At 31.9% G+C, this 16,666-nt stretch overlaps 3 protein-coding genes and 1 pseudogene across 3 annotated transcripts; 1 reads left to right on the forward strand and 3 right to left on the reverse strand.

Moving 5' to 3' along the window:
* Positions 1-97: 97 nt before the first annotated feature.
* LOC120089472 (uncharacterized) lies at positions 98-1,600 on the forward strand. The gene has a single exon (XM_039046954.2). It carries the CDS (start codon positions 227-229, stop codon positions 1,304-1,306), a length of 1,080 nt encoding a protein of 359 aa, XP_038902882.1. The 5' UTR covers positions 98-226; the 3' UTR covers positions 1,307-1,600.
* Positions 1,601-1,726: 126 nt separating this feature from the next.
* Positions 1,727-3,347, reverse strand: LOC120089473 (chitinase 2-like). Its single transcript, XM_039046955.2, has one exon. The coding sequence runs from the start codon at positions 2,737-2,739 to the stop codon at positions 1,831-1,833; it is 909 nt and encodes a 302-aa protein (XP_038902883.1). The 5' UTR covers positions 2,740-3,347; the 3' UTR covers positions 1,727-1,830.
* Positions 3,348-3,492: 145 nt separating this feature from the next.
* On the reverse strand, positions 3,493-8,498 carry LOC120088792 (laccase-17-like). The gene is made up of 6 exons (XM_039046232.2): positions 8,337-8,498; positions 8,078-8,229; positions 6,873-7,123; positions 5,765-5,893; positions 3,866-4,819; positions 3,493-3,784 (listed from the first exon to the last, which is right to left on the reverse strand). The coding sequence occupies exons 1-6, from the start codon at positions 8,448-8,450 to the stop codon at positions 3,654-3,656; spliced, it is 1,731 nt and encodes a 576-aa protein (XP_038902160.1). The 5' UTR covers positions 8,451-8,498; the 3' UTR covers positions 3,493-3,653.
* Positions 8,499-10,284: 1,786 nt separating this feature from the next.
* On the reverse strand, positions 10,285-16,023 carry LOC150033110 (iron-sulfur assembly protein IscA-like 2, mitochondrial pseudogene; annotated as a pseudogene).
* Between the last annotated feature and the right edge of the window lie 643 nt (positions 16,024-16,666).

Raw genomic sequence — 16,666 nt, forward strand, 5'->3', positions numbered from 1 at the left:
TTAGAAGGGTGCAATGCAAAATTTTCAATTTCTCCAAAAATTTAGGGAGTTGGGAATTAGGGTTCAGTTTAATAAAGGGTAATAAAGTCTTTTCGTCGATAAAAAAAGGTCCTATAAATTAAATTGTTGTCATAAAACTATTTCCCCCCCTTCAAATTTGTGTAATTTTATTTGTTGGCAAATTTTCTCCTTTTCTCTTAAACCCTAACAACGACAGTGGGGGGCGATGAAGACCGTCACCGGAAGTGTCGTTTCTTCGAAGCCGATCTCTATCTCCAAAGCGGCGTCCACCCTCTCCTCCTTCCTCTCCGTCGACAATGGCGCTTCACAAGCGCTATGTGCCTACCTGAGGCGCGCCTCCGCCTCTTTCAACGAGTTAAAGCAGCTCCACAAGGAGCTGAAGTCTTCGCGTTCCGTTCGGAAGCACCTGCATCACGGATCCGAGGTCTCAAACGAGTTAGAGGCTGCCTTAGATAATTCTTATCGGGTTGAAGACGGCGAGAAGAAAAAATCTTCAGTCTCTGAGAGGAAGAAGCGGCCAGAGAGTAGGAATAAGCCGAGTGCTAGAGTTCAATCTGAGGATGAGCGGATATGGAAAACAACAATGGAAAACGGTGGGAATGGTAAACTCGAGGATGTTTTAGGTGAAGATGGAAAGAGAAAGGGTGGCGAATTGAAGATTGAAATTGAAGATAAACCTAACCGAAAAGTTGAGATGGATGTGGAATCAAGTGATAGAGATAAGGGAGTAGTAGCAGTTGAGAAAAAGAGAAAAAAGCACAAGAAAAAGAACGAGGATAAGCATGGTAACATTGAAGACGATGAACGTGATTCTGGAGCCAGGCTAAGTCATAATAAATCGCAAAATAGTGATAATAATGGCAACATTGAAGCTTCTGGGGAGTTCGTTGAGAACAACGTAGCAAGGGAAAAAGTTGAAAAGAAACATGAGGACAAGAAGAGTTTGGGTGATGAGAAGGATCAAGTAAAGACTGAAGTTCAGAGAAGAAGAGACATCGAGGAGGAAAAGGGGATAAATAAGGATAATGATGATGGAACAGATATTGTTGATCTGTCGACCAAGAAGAAGAAGAAGAAGAAGAAGAAGAAAAGGGAAGAAGATGTTGATGATTTTCAAAATAACAGTGGAGGAGCTATGGTGAACGATGAAATGCCAGTTTCAAATAGCAAAGAGTTGAAAAGGAAAGATAGGAAAAAGAGGAAGAATCGAGAGTTAGGAGAAGAAGGGGGTGATGATGTGTCGGAAGAGAAACAGGGTACGAAGAGAAGAAAAGGAAATTTATGAGAGAAGAAAGGATGAACTCTTAACTATTCTTCTGGATGATTATTCATCAGAAGAAGTATTTGTATTGAAAGATTCCATAGGCTCACAGTTTTATGAAAAGTCTGTTAAATCCAAAGCTTCTGTTTACTAATTGCGATCAACGGAAATTGTTTGATGGTTCATATCATCCTTCTATTTTGATTCTTTTATACCAAAGCATTATCCACTGTTTGGGAAGCTAAATTTGTGTTCATTCTTGAGAAAATTTGAAATTAGGACTATTTGATTAATGAAATCTTCTTGTGTTCTTGATTATTTTGCCAATCTGTTTGAATGAGTAAGCCTATTGATCTCTGATGTTTATAGGGAAGAAGAACTGTGTGACAGGCATATATATTCAAAGATAATATCAAAGGTACATGATTTGATGTCATTAGTATTCTCTTTGATGCTTATTTATAACGATGGTAATCAGGTAAAACTCAGCTGTCTGTCTTTTCTTTTGAGTCAATAATAAAAGCTAAGCAATTTGATCAAGAGATGGATCATTTTGCATTCGCCAAAAGGTTTTGTGCCTGTATTTCATTATGAAAATCGTTCTTCTTCGAGTCATCTGCTGACCAAACAAATATACCATGAAGATTGCCCCTACTTTGAAGGGTGCTGCATGCCTTAAAGAACCCTTTTTCTGGTGTTAAACCTCCACTTCCATCTGTTGCAAAGCTTGCTAGAACTTTACCACCTTCATAATTAGAGCTTTGAGTCTCAAAATGATTCAAAAACTGAGAAACTGTTGTCCCTTTTCCATAGGCATAGAATTGGAAGTTGACATAGTCTATTAGATCTCCATACTTCCTCCACAAAGCCATGTAATGTGACTGGACAGTGTCATCCTCAAACGGTGCAATGGATGCGAATGAAATGAGATTATGTTGTTTTAGACGGAGGAGGAGTTGCCCTATGCACTCGGTAAATATATCAGGGTGTGCTTTGAAGTGTTCATAATCGATGTCAACCCCATCTAGATCATACTTCTTCACTATACGAGATATGGACTTAAAAGCATTGTTAACCCAAGATGTAATGGATTTGGGTTTAAAGAATGCAAATTCTTTACCTACTGTATCACCCCCAAGGCTGAGTGCGAACTTGACGTTCGAATGCTTGGCTTTGATGGAAGAAACAGAAGAAGGTGAGAGGTTTTCTTCGTCCCAAAAGACTCTGAATTTGCCATTTGTTGCAGAAGGAGAAGATGAACCCGTGTAATCGATGGCAAAGGAGAGAATGAAGTGGAATTCAACATCAGAATGAATAGGTACGTCTGAAAATCTAATATTTATGCCTTCAGCTCCTATGTATTCTCTGAATAGGGGGGCTGCCTTTAGTGATGGAAGTATGGCGAATACCGATAGGAATTGTAGAAATGAATATAGGAAGAATATCCGAGAACCCATAATGATTGGTTGAAGCTTATGATATTTCTTCCATTTCTAAAACTTTGATGCATTTATTTAGGCGAATTTGCACGTTAAGGCCAGGAGAATCATGAGAATCTTCACCGGCAATGGGACACCAACTAGGCTACCAATTTGTCTGTTATGAATTGCATAATTTACCTTCGAGATTTATTAGAACCTTGTCTTATCTCAAGAACATTTATCATTATTTTGTAGAAAACAAAGATTCCTAGGCTTTAACCATCGGCCCATGGTTTGAAGAAAGCATTTCTTAGCTGTTTGGGGGAAATACACATCATTATATATAATATACAATGATGTCTAGTTCTTTGCCTTTGTTAATTCAGGTATTTTGGAAAAGTCTCATTGTTGGTCTCTATCAATACTTTATGTATATCTGATTTGGCGATATTAGTGAATTGACCACCAAAACGAACACATATTGGTTGGTTCTTGGCACATGCTTTAGCCTGTTGAGCTATGGTTAGAGTTGGACACTAATTTCTCATAGTATATAATGTATTATCCCTATTTAGTTCAATAATATATTAAAAAAAGTTGAATTATAGACATAATCGTTGAGTGTAAAAATTACCATCTCTATTCAGTATTAAATTTCATGAACTTTGAATTCTAAGATTCATTTGATCTTTTTTTCTCCAGGTTCATACATTCAAATACTATTTTGGAGTAAATTGTAGGATTTCAAAACCTATGCACCTTATCTAATTATGATTTATGGGCTAGAAAAAGCAATAATTTCAAGAATTTATTAAATATGACATGTCTAGTAAATAAGTTGTATTTACACAATATAAACATTGCAGATGCATAGACATAGAACAATGTTTATTAGAAGGAACAGGGTTGTAAATCGTGGTTTCAAAGGTTCAAGTAAAAATTAAAAAGTTCTAACACTTGGGAAGATCGGATGGTGGAGGGCGCAACTTCTGATCGGGGAACTTCCCATCTGAGACGACCCACACCATCTCCAAGCCCCAGCCTACGTGCACCTCCAAGTGGCAATGCATTAGCCATACGCCTGTTCATTCTAATATTAGATACTTTTAAAAGTTAAAGAATGAGACAGATACAAAACTTAAAAAGGTTTGGTTTTATCTACCTGGATTATTAGCAAGAAAGCGAATAACCACCCATCCTCCTGAAGGAACACCGAACGTATTCCTTCGCATTGGGTCAACAAGATTGAAGTTTTGAGGATCCTTTTTTGGGTCAAAGTTGCCAAAACCTTGACCAACCACAAAAACATCGTGCCCATGCAAATGAAAAGGATGATTCTCAGCATTAACGAGACTAGTACCCTGCAATATCAATTCCACACTTGTATTAAAATCCAACCATACCGCCCTCGTTCCATTTCTCACCATCGTGTTGTTCAACGGTGGGCCCGTGAAGTTGAAAAAATATTCTGGGCCGTTAGGGAAGTCGTCCGTATAAATCCCATTGGCCCGGCCCAAATAATGGGCCTGCAAAAGGGCCGTATTAGGCAAAGAAAAAGAAACGTTGTTTATAGAGGCCGCAAACCTCGACCCATTGGGCCCTTGACAGGCCCGATTTGGGCCACGCTTACATGGGCTTGTCCCAAGGCCCACTGTGAAAAAGAATCGCTTGTCAACTTTCTTGGGGAAACTAAAGCTAGTCAAGCTGCGGATTTTGTTGGTGAAGTTTGCAGCAAATGCTGTGTCGTTTATAGCCGGAAGCGTTGGCTTGTAAACAAAACCTGTTGTGGATTGTTGTTGTTGGTGGTGATACTCTAAAATTCCGCCAACGGTGGAATTGTCGAATGTGGCTGGTTGCGCGGTGGAGAAAGGGCGAGCGAGCATGTAGAACGTGTCGTTGTTTTGGGGGTTGGGTTTTGTATGAAGAAGAACGTTTGTGGTTTGCCCAGGGGCTATAAGAATGATATTGGTTTGGAATGGCTTGACATAATTAGCGTCGGCTTCTACGACTGTTAGAGTGTGATTAGCGATCGTGAAGAACAAATCGTCATTGAGTGCAGCGTTGATTATTCGTAAAAGATATGTCTTTCCTGCTTCTACTTTCAGCTTGTAAGTATCTGCAACCATCACCCAAATTTTCAATTATAGAAATTAAGTACTCAAACTTATACAAGTATTAAAATTGGATCCTAAAACTTATAATAGTGGTAGAAATTGGATCCCCAAATATATACAATTGTAGAGATAAATTTATATGGATATGGATAGTGTCTTTCCTTTGATTAAAATTATTATTATTGTTTAACCAATTTTGATAAAAAAAAATTAATTTAACTAAATAAATTAAATATTTATTGGAAATACAATAACTAAATTTGAAATTTATTGAAAATACGTGTATTGCAATTGAATAATTGAAAGTACAATGAACTATTTGACAACCATTCAAAATACTAAAAATAGATTTTGAAACATTCTTAAAATGTATTTTGAACAAGAGATTAAATAAAAATGATTTTTTGAAAAACATTTTTTTTCCTTCTCATCCCTCTAAATAGACCCTAAAATGTAATAAAACCCAAAATATAGAGACTAAAATATCGAAAACCTAATATATACTAAAATATCTAAAACCTAATATATACCATCTCATTATTTGTGAATATGATTTGACCAAAACTTTTAAATCTATAAAGACCAAGCTAAAACTAAACTTTAATTTTGAAGATTATGTTTAGTAACTATTTGTTTTTTGAAAATTAAACTCATTTCATCCACATTTTTTACAATAATTTGTATATTTCTTAAATACAATGGCTGAAATATTAATCAAATTTAAAAAACAAAAACAACTTTTTGAACACTACCTTTTTCAGTTCTCAAAATTTGACTTAGCTTTTTAAACTATAGGTGAAAAGTAGATAAGAAATGAAGGAATTCGGAAGTGGAAGTAGTGTTCATAGGCTTAATTTTAAAAAACAAAAACAAAAAAATAAAATAATTACCAAATGAGACCGAAATTATCAAAACAATGTAAGGTAAGTTGTTGTAAAGTTGCATACCATGAGCAGAGCAATTATAGAATGGCCCAGGAAGGCCATTTATAGTGAAGGCATCTGAGATATTAGGGTTCCCACCATTTTGAAGAGCTCGAGTAATCACTGCCTGTGTATCATCATTCCACCACTCTCCTTAAAAAAAAAAACAAATCACAAATATATATAGTTTAGCAAATATGTGTTTAATAGACCACGTGAATTTTGTTTTTTGTTTTTGGATTATGTCACCTAAATAATATAAATTATGAAAACAATATTTTTATATTTTTAATATATCTAAATTTTGAATTTTAAATTTTAAAATGTAAAGTTATATTAAATAAAAATAAAATCTAGAAATACAATATTTTAGGTTATAAATTCAATTCAGACTATTTACTATGTAATATATTTAAATTAGAGACGTTTTCAAATAAAGAAAAAATGAATCAACTTATTTATAAATATAGGAAAATGTCATTACTTATCAGTGATAGACCACTATAGACAACGATAAACATCTATTAATATTTGATAGATGTCTTTATACGGTCTATCGTCCACTTATAAATGTCCATTGTGGTCTATCGCGGTCCATCACTGATAGACAGTGATATTTTATTATACTTGAAAATATTTTCAACAATTTTATTATTTAAAATAATTACTTTATATTATATAATTTTCATACGTTTCTTTTAATATAAAACATATTCATAAATTAATTGAAAATAGTTTACAGGCAACCAAATATGTAGTGTGGAACTACAATTAGTTTTATGGTTTATAAATATAATATCAACGACATGTAAGATAATTATTTAAATTAAAATCCAATCTCTAAATTTTCTACTAAAAACATATTTGAAAACACAAAATACGATTCTATTATCACTGAACCCCTTGTTTTCAAATTTATGTTTTTAGATTTTAAAATTCTTTCTATCCATAAATTTGAAAATACAACTCTATTATAACTGAATCCATTATTTTTAAATTTTTGTTTTTAAGATTTGAAAGCCTTTTCTACCTATAGAATTGAAACAAAGTAGTAAGAATTTCCATAAGAAACTAACAATAAGGGCATAGTACAAAGTTGAAGGATATGGTAATTTGTATAATTCAACCTTACCAAACATTAAGGGATGAACTTCCTTGAATGGGTTAGGAAATGGATAAGCAAGGGGAAGGTTATTGGGAAGAATGATAAGAGGACCATAAACTGTTGCTCTAAGCCAAGAAATGTGACCATGCCACCATAGAGTTCCTCTTTGCCCAATAATGGTGAACTTATAGTTGTAACTTTGGCCAGGTTGAATTGGACATTGTGTTATATATGCTGGTCCATCTGCCCAACCTGTTCTGAATTGTCTAATTCCATGCCTGTAATTATTTTTTGTTAACGTCTAATTAACTTCTAAAAGAGTGAAAATGTGAACGTTGAAAGATACCAATATTTGGGTACATTTTTTGCTGCATCTTGCACTCATTTTTTTTCAACTTACTTCAATCAAGTAACAAAAAATAAGAGCTTATCAAATGACCAATTTACATGAACTGCACAAAGATAGATGAACCTGATGATCCATCCAAATTTCTTTATAAAGAATAAAAAGTAATAATCTAACTTAAATTGATGAATTCTAACGTGACCCCTAAAATTAGGTAAACGGAAGGAACAAAATTGAACTTTTTTCTTTTGTTTTTAAAAATATTATTATTCTTTCCGAAGTTGTAATATTACTTTAAGTCTTTTATAAACCTTTTTAGAATCCTTTAAAATTTCTAAAGGAAGTTGGGATGGGTAGTGATTTAAATTTTCATTCTTAGATTAATGCCACACAATTTTAGATAGGTTTCGGTTTCTCTTCAAAATTCTAAAGTTTTTTTTTTTTTTTAAACAAATAAAGTTAAGACCACTACCATACAATCAACAGTTTTGCATTATCAGATGCACGAGAGACTATCTAACAATAAAAAAATTCTGAAATTTGTGTCACAATGCTCAATAGAAGGTCATGCATAATTATAAAAATGGATAATCAAATCTCCTACCTCTTGAATGGAAGATCATGCTAATTAGCATTGAGATAAGCTCACTCTAATCATTAATTCTATCTCATTCTTTGCATATTATTATTAAACAAATAAACAAAATATAGAAGCAAAAAAAGATCACCTAAGAGTTAATATCTTTGGGATAGTGATTAGATGCAGTTCATGTATCCCATTTTTGTTAGTAAAAAAAATTGTTAAATGACATATTTTTATTGGTGTGCAATTGATTGTACTCAAGTTTTTTTGTTTTTCATATTTTTCGTAACATAATCTTCTCACCAGTGAATGGTAACATTGTTTTGGATACGGTTAACAACTTTGACGACGAGCTCGTCTCCTTCGGTAACTATAATAGAAGGCCCAGGGAACTTCCCATTCACTGTCGCAATGTTTTTGGAATGGCATAATCTTGTTACACTTTGCATTTGGATCTGCATTAATATACATCAAAAAATTAGAAAATAAACATTATAATATAATAAAATGCATAAATTCAAGGCCTTCAATTTTAATCTGCATGAGAAATAAACATTATTACATTAAATTGATAATGCCTGGTTATTGCAAGTGCATGTTTAGAGATGAGAGATACAAGAAATGTTAGAAAAAAGAATCTCATAAAATCATGCTGTGATGTAAGAGAAACACCCATTTTTCCTCTCTCTCTTTCTTTTGGTTGTGAGCATGAAATTGTGTATTTATAGTTTGAAAGTAGTATGTGTTTGGTTTATTTCAGCTTTATTAGTGTGTTATAAATTTAGTCCTTTTTATTTTCATAAAAATTTCAATTTAGTCCTTTTATTTTGATAAAATTTCAGTTTTGTCCCTTAACATCGGTTTCTTTCCTAGGTTTTGTCATGAGTTTTCAGACAAGCATTTAATATGTTTATTTGTTCAACTCATGTGACATAGTTTTCTAATACCCTTCATATAAGTAGGATTTTTATATCCATTATGAACTATATAAAATATAACCTAATTAATTACTAAATTAATATAATTAATCATTATCATTAATTTTAATTAAATTTGAAATATAGTTATATTATTTAGACTTAATAAATTTCAACTTGACATTAATATTTAAGTTGTTCTCAAATATAAGAAAATGAACAAATTTATTTACAAATATAGCAAAATGTCACTGTCTATCAATGATAAACAGTGATAGATATCTATCAATTTCAGATCACTGACATTGATAAATGTTTGTTAGTATTCTATCATTGACATACAGTGACATTTTGCTATATTTAAAAATATTTTTAACAGTTTTATCATTTAAAACAATTACTCTTAATAATTTCATCTTATCTTAACCTTTTAATATAAAATTTTATTATTAATTATTAATATTATAATTAATTTATATTTATTTGATTATTTTTAGCAATTAAATTAAATAATTTAATTAAATCTAGCCAATGTTTAATATAAAAATTATACTTTTTTTTTTATTTTGATTAAACAATAAATTATTTTAGCAATGTATTAAATAATACCAACCTTATTTTGGATATAATAATTGTTCTCTTATATTTAATTAAGTAATTATTTAATCAAATAGATGCATATATTTAACTTTAGATATTAATTATCTTGTATATTCAAATAGATATTAATTATCTTAGATATTTAAAATTTAGACATTTAGATTTTCCTATACAATGAAACAATATTTAAGATCCAAATAGGCGGTTATGATTTGGTTTAATTGCAATTTGGTCCTCATATTATAGGATTTTGCTTTTTCTTTTTCAAATTTTACAAATGCGGTTCTGTTGTTATTATCTTGACATTTGTTTTTTACCCAACAATTTTCCAGATTTGGAAAATTGTGTTAATGGAGCAAATATAAGAGTTTAGAATTGAGGGAAAAAGAAAAAATAGGGGAGTTTTCAATGGGTAAAACATAACTTAAGAATGAAAGATTGAACAAAATCATTTAGAAACCAAATTAAAACTTAAAGCCCAAATAATAAAAAGTAAATATTAATGTCAATTCTAAATCATGAGAACAAAATTGAATAAATATTGAAGTTTTACTGAAATTCTAATCAATTTAGAATCTTTACTCTTTCTTGCAATTTCCATTTATGGCATAGTTGGCTTGGTTGCAATAGAAATGGAATTTTTAGTCAATTAATCATGCATGACATTAATTGATAATCTTCTTGGTGGGTTATGTTAACAGGTAAATAATTAGAGTAAAATAACAGGAAGTTTTGGTGAAAATTATAAGCAAATATTTTACCCAAATAAGTCACCCACCCCCCAAAAGAAAAGAAAAAGAAGAAAAAAAAAGGGACTAATTAACCACTAATTCTTAGAGAGAAAGCAAAATTTAAATCTCAGTAAAGTAGTCATTGTTGTGGTAGATGGGGTAAGAGTAATTTTTTTTCCTGTTTTTTTTTAGGTAAGAGGTGGGTAAAAGGTTAAATACTCGTGAATTTATAGTGTGGTGTTGATTTGAAATTTTTTGATCATCTAATTGGAGATGGAGAGCTTCAACTAAGTCGAGCAAGAATTGTTGGAATGACTTGGACTTTTGGCCCATAATAAAAGCAAAAAGCATTTTGAGGGAAAAAGTAGCATGTTGTCGTCCCACATTAGAAGATTTTGATTTGCCATATACAAAGGCTTGCATAGGAGCTTCAAATTTTGGTTGTGTTATAGAAGTAGAAACTTTCCCTACACGCTTGCATCACCGTCGCCTGGGCAGACTGATTCAGGTAATTGTGCTCGTGCTTAAAAAAAAAAAAAAACTTTTTCACTACTTTTCTCTTTATTCTTTATCAAAATGTTAATGTTTTATTAACATTATAGAAACATTTTCAAAACCAATTTATCAAAACATTTTATTATTTAATCCGATTGTGTGGATCTGAAATTAATTTTCAAATCTAAACCGGTTCTTCCTTCTTCATTATATGCTTAGCTGTTCGATGAGTAGACGTTAAAGATAGGATATTGTATTGACTTTAGAGAGTAACTGACTTACAGTGATTTAATACCGAAGTTGTTTCGTGTTTTGCTTTCAAAGAAGTGGATCTTTCACGTATAACATAACTACATCAATCTAAATTAAGTCCTCACTAAAATATAGTAAATCGAGACCTTGGAAGGTTCTCAAAGACGGTATGATTTTAGAAATATACGAATTGCTGTGTTAATATATTACTTTGGTGTGTTTTTATATGAGTTGTACAAATTCGTTGTTTGTTTTCGTATGTTTCTCACAAAGTCGCATACGTGTTTATTGAAGTGTTATTATTATTATTATTAATTTTTCAAAAAAGAATGGTCTAATTTTACCTATTCAAGGAGAGGCAAAAATCTTGTAAAGCCAATCTGGCAATCTAAATGAATAGTCAAGGCCTAATTTAAATAATGATAATAATAATAATAATAATGATGATTTTAAGTTTTGGTAAATTTTACTTTTTATTTTCTCTCTCTCTTTTTTTTTTTTTTCAAAGAAGGGAAGGTAATTATCCTACCTCCATTGGTTGGGGTGTTTCAATGGTAATAATTTTTTTTTAAAAAATAAAATGATCTCTCTTTATCCATATTTAATTGGGTTGTTTTTAAATATAAAAAAAATAATCAAAATATTTACAAAAACATAACAAAATTTTAGAACTATCAATAAAAGATGCGGTCTGCTAGACTACTATAAATGTCTCTTAGTGATATTGTTAGTTTCGAAATTTTGCTATATTTTGTTAATATTTTCAATACTTTTACCATTTGAAATAATTTTTCTATTTAATTTTTATTTTTTTTAATATAATAACCCTGGTATAGAGAATTGAATTAGAATTTTCAATCTCAAGAGAAAGAAAAACATACCAATAACTATTATCCCGTTTGGTAATCATTTAGGTTTTTGTTACTGTTTTTTGAAAATTAAGTCTATTTCCTCTTCATTTTTTATAATGATTTGCACTTTTATCACAGATAAAAAGTAGATAACAAATGAAAAAAATTTAGGGGTGAAAGTAATATTTATAAGCTTAATTTTCAAAAAATAAAAACAAAAAACTAAATGGTTACCCAGGGGACCTATACTCTTTAATTTTATCCTTAAATTTTCAATTATTATAAAGTTTATTTCTCATCTCTTGTCTCTCAAATTAGAGTGCAAACAAAATCTTACATTAATTAGGGAAGGGAATGATCATGAATATATAAGTGTGGACAATTATCTTTATTGGTATAAGACCTTTTGGGCAGTTCCAAAAGACAAAACCATAACTACAAGAAATTTGTTTTTTTCCGACAAAAAAAATCGTCGGGAAAGGTTTTTTCTGACGGGTTTTCAACCTCGGCATGATCGTTAGGAAAACCTTCCGCTGACGAAAAAAACCTTTTTGTCAAGAAACAAAGGTTTCGCAACGAAACAAGGATGAAAGATTTTTGCCGACGCTAAACGAAACCGTCGGCATAAAGTATTTCTCCTGACGCTTGGAATGGTTCTTAACCATCGGGAAAAGGTCTTTCTGACGGTTCTTTTTAGCGTCGGCAAAAGTTGACTTCTTCCAATGCCAAATAGACCTTTTTACCGTTAGGAAAGATTACTTTTCCTAACGGTACCCTATTTTAGGGTCGTGAAAGTAGGTTTTCTGCAAACGACTACCTATTCTAGCGTTGGGAAAAAAGTTAAGAAATTCATAGATTTACCGACGGTTACATATTTTTTGACGTCGAGAATATACTTTTTACCTTATTTATTAAATACTAAATGTTTTCTTTTACAATATCAAACATGTTTGAATGTTATAAATCTCAAATAATCTAAAAATGATCAAATTAATTAGTTCTATAAAACATTAAATAATATTCACAAAACATGTTTGAGTCTTACAAATTTTGTCAAATAAACAACCACTATTAATATTCACAAATTCTTCATCTTGAAACAACATTACATAATATCCACAAAACATAAAACCACAAAGTACATATACAATAGAAATCTACAACCTAACTTAGCTCGTTCGGAGATGCATCTTCAACATAAATCTCGAGGTACCTATAAAATACAAATTTAAATATTTTCAATGCTCAATATACCATATACCAATCTCAAAATTAATATAAAACTTAAAACTCAACTTAAGAACATTAACAAATTGAAATAACCAGCCTATATTTACACATTTTAATCTCAAACTCAATATACTATATATCAATCTCAAACTCAATATAGAACTTCAAACTCAACTTAAACTTAAACAAATTATGCATTAACAACTTAAACTTAAATATAATATATCATATATCAATCTCAAACTGGATAATAATTTCTCTTTTCTTGTTAAGATTTGTAGAGGTAATTAATTTGTTCATGCATAAAAATCATTATAGAACAAATTAATTCATACTGTGATAAATAAAATTGATACAACTAAATAAGCATATTGTTTTATTACTGATGACAATGGCTATTTCACAACCTTTGGATTTAAAACCGAATCCATTCAAAAATTCCTCCTTCAAATCATGAGCAAAGAAAGTTGGGGCTTCCATCTAATGACAATAAAAGCAGAACACAATCCAAAAACTATACGGTCTTTATTTTTCACAATCCACATAATTAATCAAAGTTTAAGCTTATTTCCTCTAAGGAATGAAAAATGCTACATTATAAGAAAACAAGAAAAAGTTGAAAAATATTAAAAGTTCACCATGGAGAAATTAATCTCCAAGTTCTTTAACAAAACTCTAGATTTACCCCTACACCAACTTTAAATCCAACATAATAACATTAACAAATTCAAATAAACTCTAGCAATCTTCCCTCCTCTCCTCCCAAATCCACAAACTCAATTTGGCATACATCTATCTCAAGCTCAATATAAAACTTAAAACTCAACATAAGAACATCAACAAATTCAAATGAACTCAAACTAGTATAACATTTTGCTATATTTGAAAATGTTTTCAACAATTTTATCATTCAAAATAGTTATCCTATTTAACAAAATATAGGGAGAGAGATTCCAACGTAAATAATACTCTAGATACCTAACCGTGTTCATGAAGGGAGAGAGATTACATAATGACATGGTGAATAGTCAAATGATAGATATTCTAAGGATGGCATTAGTGGAAATTGGTTTTTCAGGGTTTCAATTTTCTTTATCATCACTCCATTACTTGAATAGATGTCATAGAACTATAATTTGTTATGGTTCACATACTGGTATGAAAATAATAAACATATCTAAACAAAAACGGTGAGTAAGCAACAATGAGAGATACGTTTCACTTACAATGAAAGCAGAACGAATCAACCTCAACATAATCAATAGTTGCTCCTTTTACAAAATCGTATGAGATATTATCAACTATCAATTTAACTCCCTCCTTCTCATACACCATGCAAACATGAAAAGAGTAAGGAATTTTTTTTTTAAGAAGTAAAAGTAAATATCAGTAACAATCTTTATGGGGAAAACCCGAATAAGAAGTAATTGTTGAGTTGATATTTGTCAAACCTATCATCAGAATTGATTTTGCCATCCAAATCGAAAACATATTGAAATCCAGAATACCCCCTAGTTTCTACGCTCAAGCAAAGTATATTTTCTTCCTTTGGGATTTGTTGGGGTTGATGTCCTAAATCTCGTAGGGTCCTATAATTTATAATTGTAATGTATAAACGTTTTATTTATGTAATAAAATATTTGTTGTTTTATTTCAAAATTAGTTGCATTAACCACAAACCAATAAACTAACATCTAAGATTATCTTGTAGCTTAAACATGTACGTAGAGACATATAGGTGGATCAATGTTTTAAGTGATAACGATCTGTAGTAGATGGATAAGGCTGGATACTTTATTCGGGTGACACTACGAGTATGACCCGCTTTATAGGTGTTACAATTGTTGTAAAGTGCTACAAATAATTTGATCCTGACCATTTAAGTGAGGATATGTGAGTGAGGATATTCTATATAAAGGCGTTTGTATAAGACTGAACCACAAAATATTTAGTCCATTAAATAACGCCATTCATGATAAAGTCTTACATTTCACCAGAATGACCATAGGTAACATGACTTGAATCCTGGATAAGTTGTGAACTCCTGCCTATGAAGGCGATCCTTTGATTTGTATGGGTGAGAGTGGTTAGATCGTTGACTCAACAATCGGGGATCAGTAGTACTTAAGGAGTTAGATGTAACTATAGGGGCAAAACGGTAATTTTGGCATAGCTGTACTTACGAGCAATTTGTGAATGGTCATTGTACTGTTGATTGGTTATATCCAATAGACACAAAAATATATCTATAGTGTGAAGAGTGCAGCTATCTGTCTGTAGTGGAGTGCTTGAAAGTTAATGAATGATGAATAATTTAATTTAATTAAAGAATTTAATTAATTATTCACGTACCGTGGAGCTTCAAGCTACAGGTCCATGAGGTCCCCTCTGTAGTTCAACGAGATTTAATGAGAATCAGTTTTTAGATTAATTTGAATTGTTCAAATTAATTGAGGGAATTAATTATATATGATATAATTGTTATAATATATTTGATACATTATAATATAAAGTTTATTTGAGAGGAAATAAATATTTGAATATGATTAAGATATTAATTATGTGAATTGGATTCATATTATTAAATTTAATATAAATGTGATTTATATTAAATGTCATTAGTGAGAGAAAAGAAACGATAGATTATATTGTATATGATACAATATTAAAACTATAGGTGTAACACCTCAAAATTTTGTTGTAGTGTAATTTCATTAATTTATATTAATTGAATTTTTTTTTGGAATTTTGGACATTTAAGAGTAATTACTAGAATTTGATTATTGAAGTTGGAAATTGATGACAGGAATTAATTCCAAATTGGAAAATGAGGAAATTTAAGAAAATAATGGGGATTAGGAGAAGAATAAAATAAATATAATAAAATATATTATTTTATTTAATCCTTCCATTTTCCTTCTTTTTTTTTTTCTCTCTTTTCTTTCTCCCCCCCTTTCTTCTAGCAGCCACCGAGACCCCCCTCCCCGACCTCCATTGCTCCACCGCCGCCTCAGTCACCCAGCCTCGTCAGCCACCAGATCTGAGTCGAAACTCTCCCAGCCACACCGCCGACCCAGCCTCTGCACCGCTTGCCTCTCGCGCCGCTCGCCCTCATTCGCACTGCTCGTCGCGCTGGCGCTTCCTCCCAGCCGTTGAAGTCGACACCGAGTCATAGATTTGAGGTGCACGTTCTAGCTGTCTTAGTCCCAAATCCAGCCACTTTTCCTCTACCTTCGTATCGACTCCGCCGGAAAATCCAGATCTGAAGCGCCGCCTCGTCGTTCGCGACCCGGCACCGCCCTTTCTCAGTCGACTGGATCCGACTCCCACCAGCGATGCACCGCTCGACGGCGAGCTTCAAACGCCCGCCTTTCTCTCTCTGACCCACGAATCTGTAGCTTGCCGCCTCTGGTTGCGATTCGCTACTGCCTAGGTTGTGCGACTCCACTCCGACACCACCGTCAAGCAGGATGTCGTCGCCACTCGCTGGATCTACTAGTTTGGGTGATTTTTGTTGGGAATTTGAGGATCTGTGGTTCAGGTTTTGAATAACCAACCAATTATGGGCCTAATTACTGGATTAATTGTGATTTTGGATTTTAGATATAAAATTTGGAGGCATTTTAAAGTCTTTTGGGTGCTACCGACAAGATTATGAGTTCCATCAATTTTGGTAAGTTTTGGGTGAGTAGTTGGTTTGGTTCCCTTTTTTATTAAGGGTAATCGTTGAAAATTTAGTTATTATACTTTGGTTTTGATTTAGGTTCAGTTTGGACAAATAAATAGAACTTTGGAACTGGCCTCGAACCAAGCCGC

Source organism: Benincasa hispida, chromosome 10 (assembly GCF_027475165.1).
Source record: "Benincasa hispida cultivar pf3 chromosome 10, pf3_genome.v1.1, whole genome shotgun sequence".
Taxonomy (NCBI): Eukaryota; Viridiplantae; Streptophyta; class Magnoliopsida; order Cucurbitales; family Cucurbitaceae; genus Benincasa; species Benincasa hispida.

What these genes read in the sequence shown, in the direction of transcription:
- LOC120089472 (XM_039046954.2), top strand. Translation starts at nt 227, where the DNA reads ATGAAGACCGTCACCGGAAGTGTCGTTTCTTCGAAGCCGATCTCTATC.
- LOC120089473 (XM_039046955.2), bottom strand. Translation starts at nt 2,739, where the DNA reads ATGGGTTCTCGGATATTCTTCCTATATTCATTTCTACAATTCCTATCG.
- LOC120088792 (XM_039046232.2), bottom strand. Translation starts at nt 8,450, where the DNA reads ATGGGTGTTTCTCTTACATCACAGCATGATTTTATGAGATTCTTTTTT. An exon ending in CCAGGCATTATCAATTTAAT is followed by an intron (nt 8,230 to 8,336) that starts GTAATAATGTTT and finishes ATATTAATGCAG; the next exon opens with ATCCAAATGCAAAGTGTAAC. An exon ending in AACAATGTTACCATTCACTG is followed by an intron (nt 7,124 to 8,077) that starts GTGAGAAGATTA and finishes AAATAATTACAG; the next exon opens with GCATGGAATTAGACAATTCA.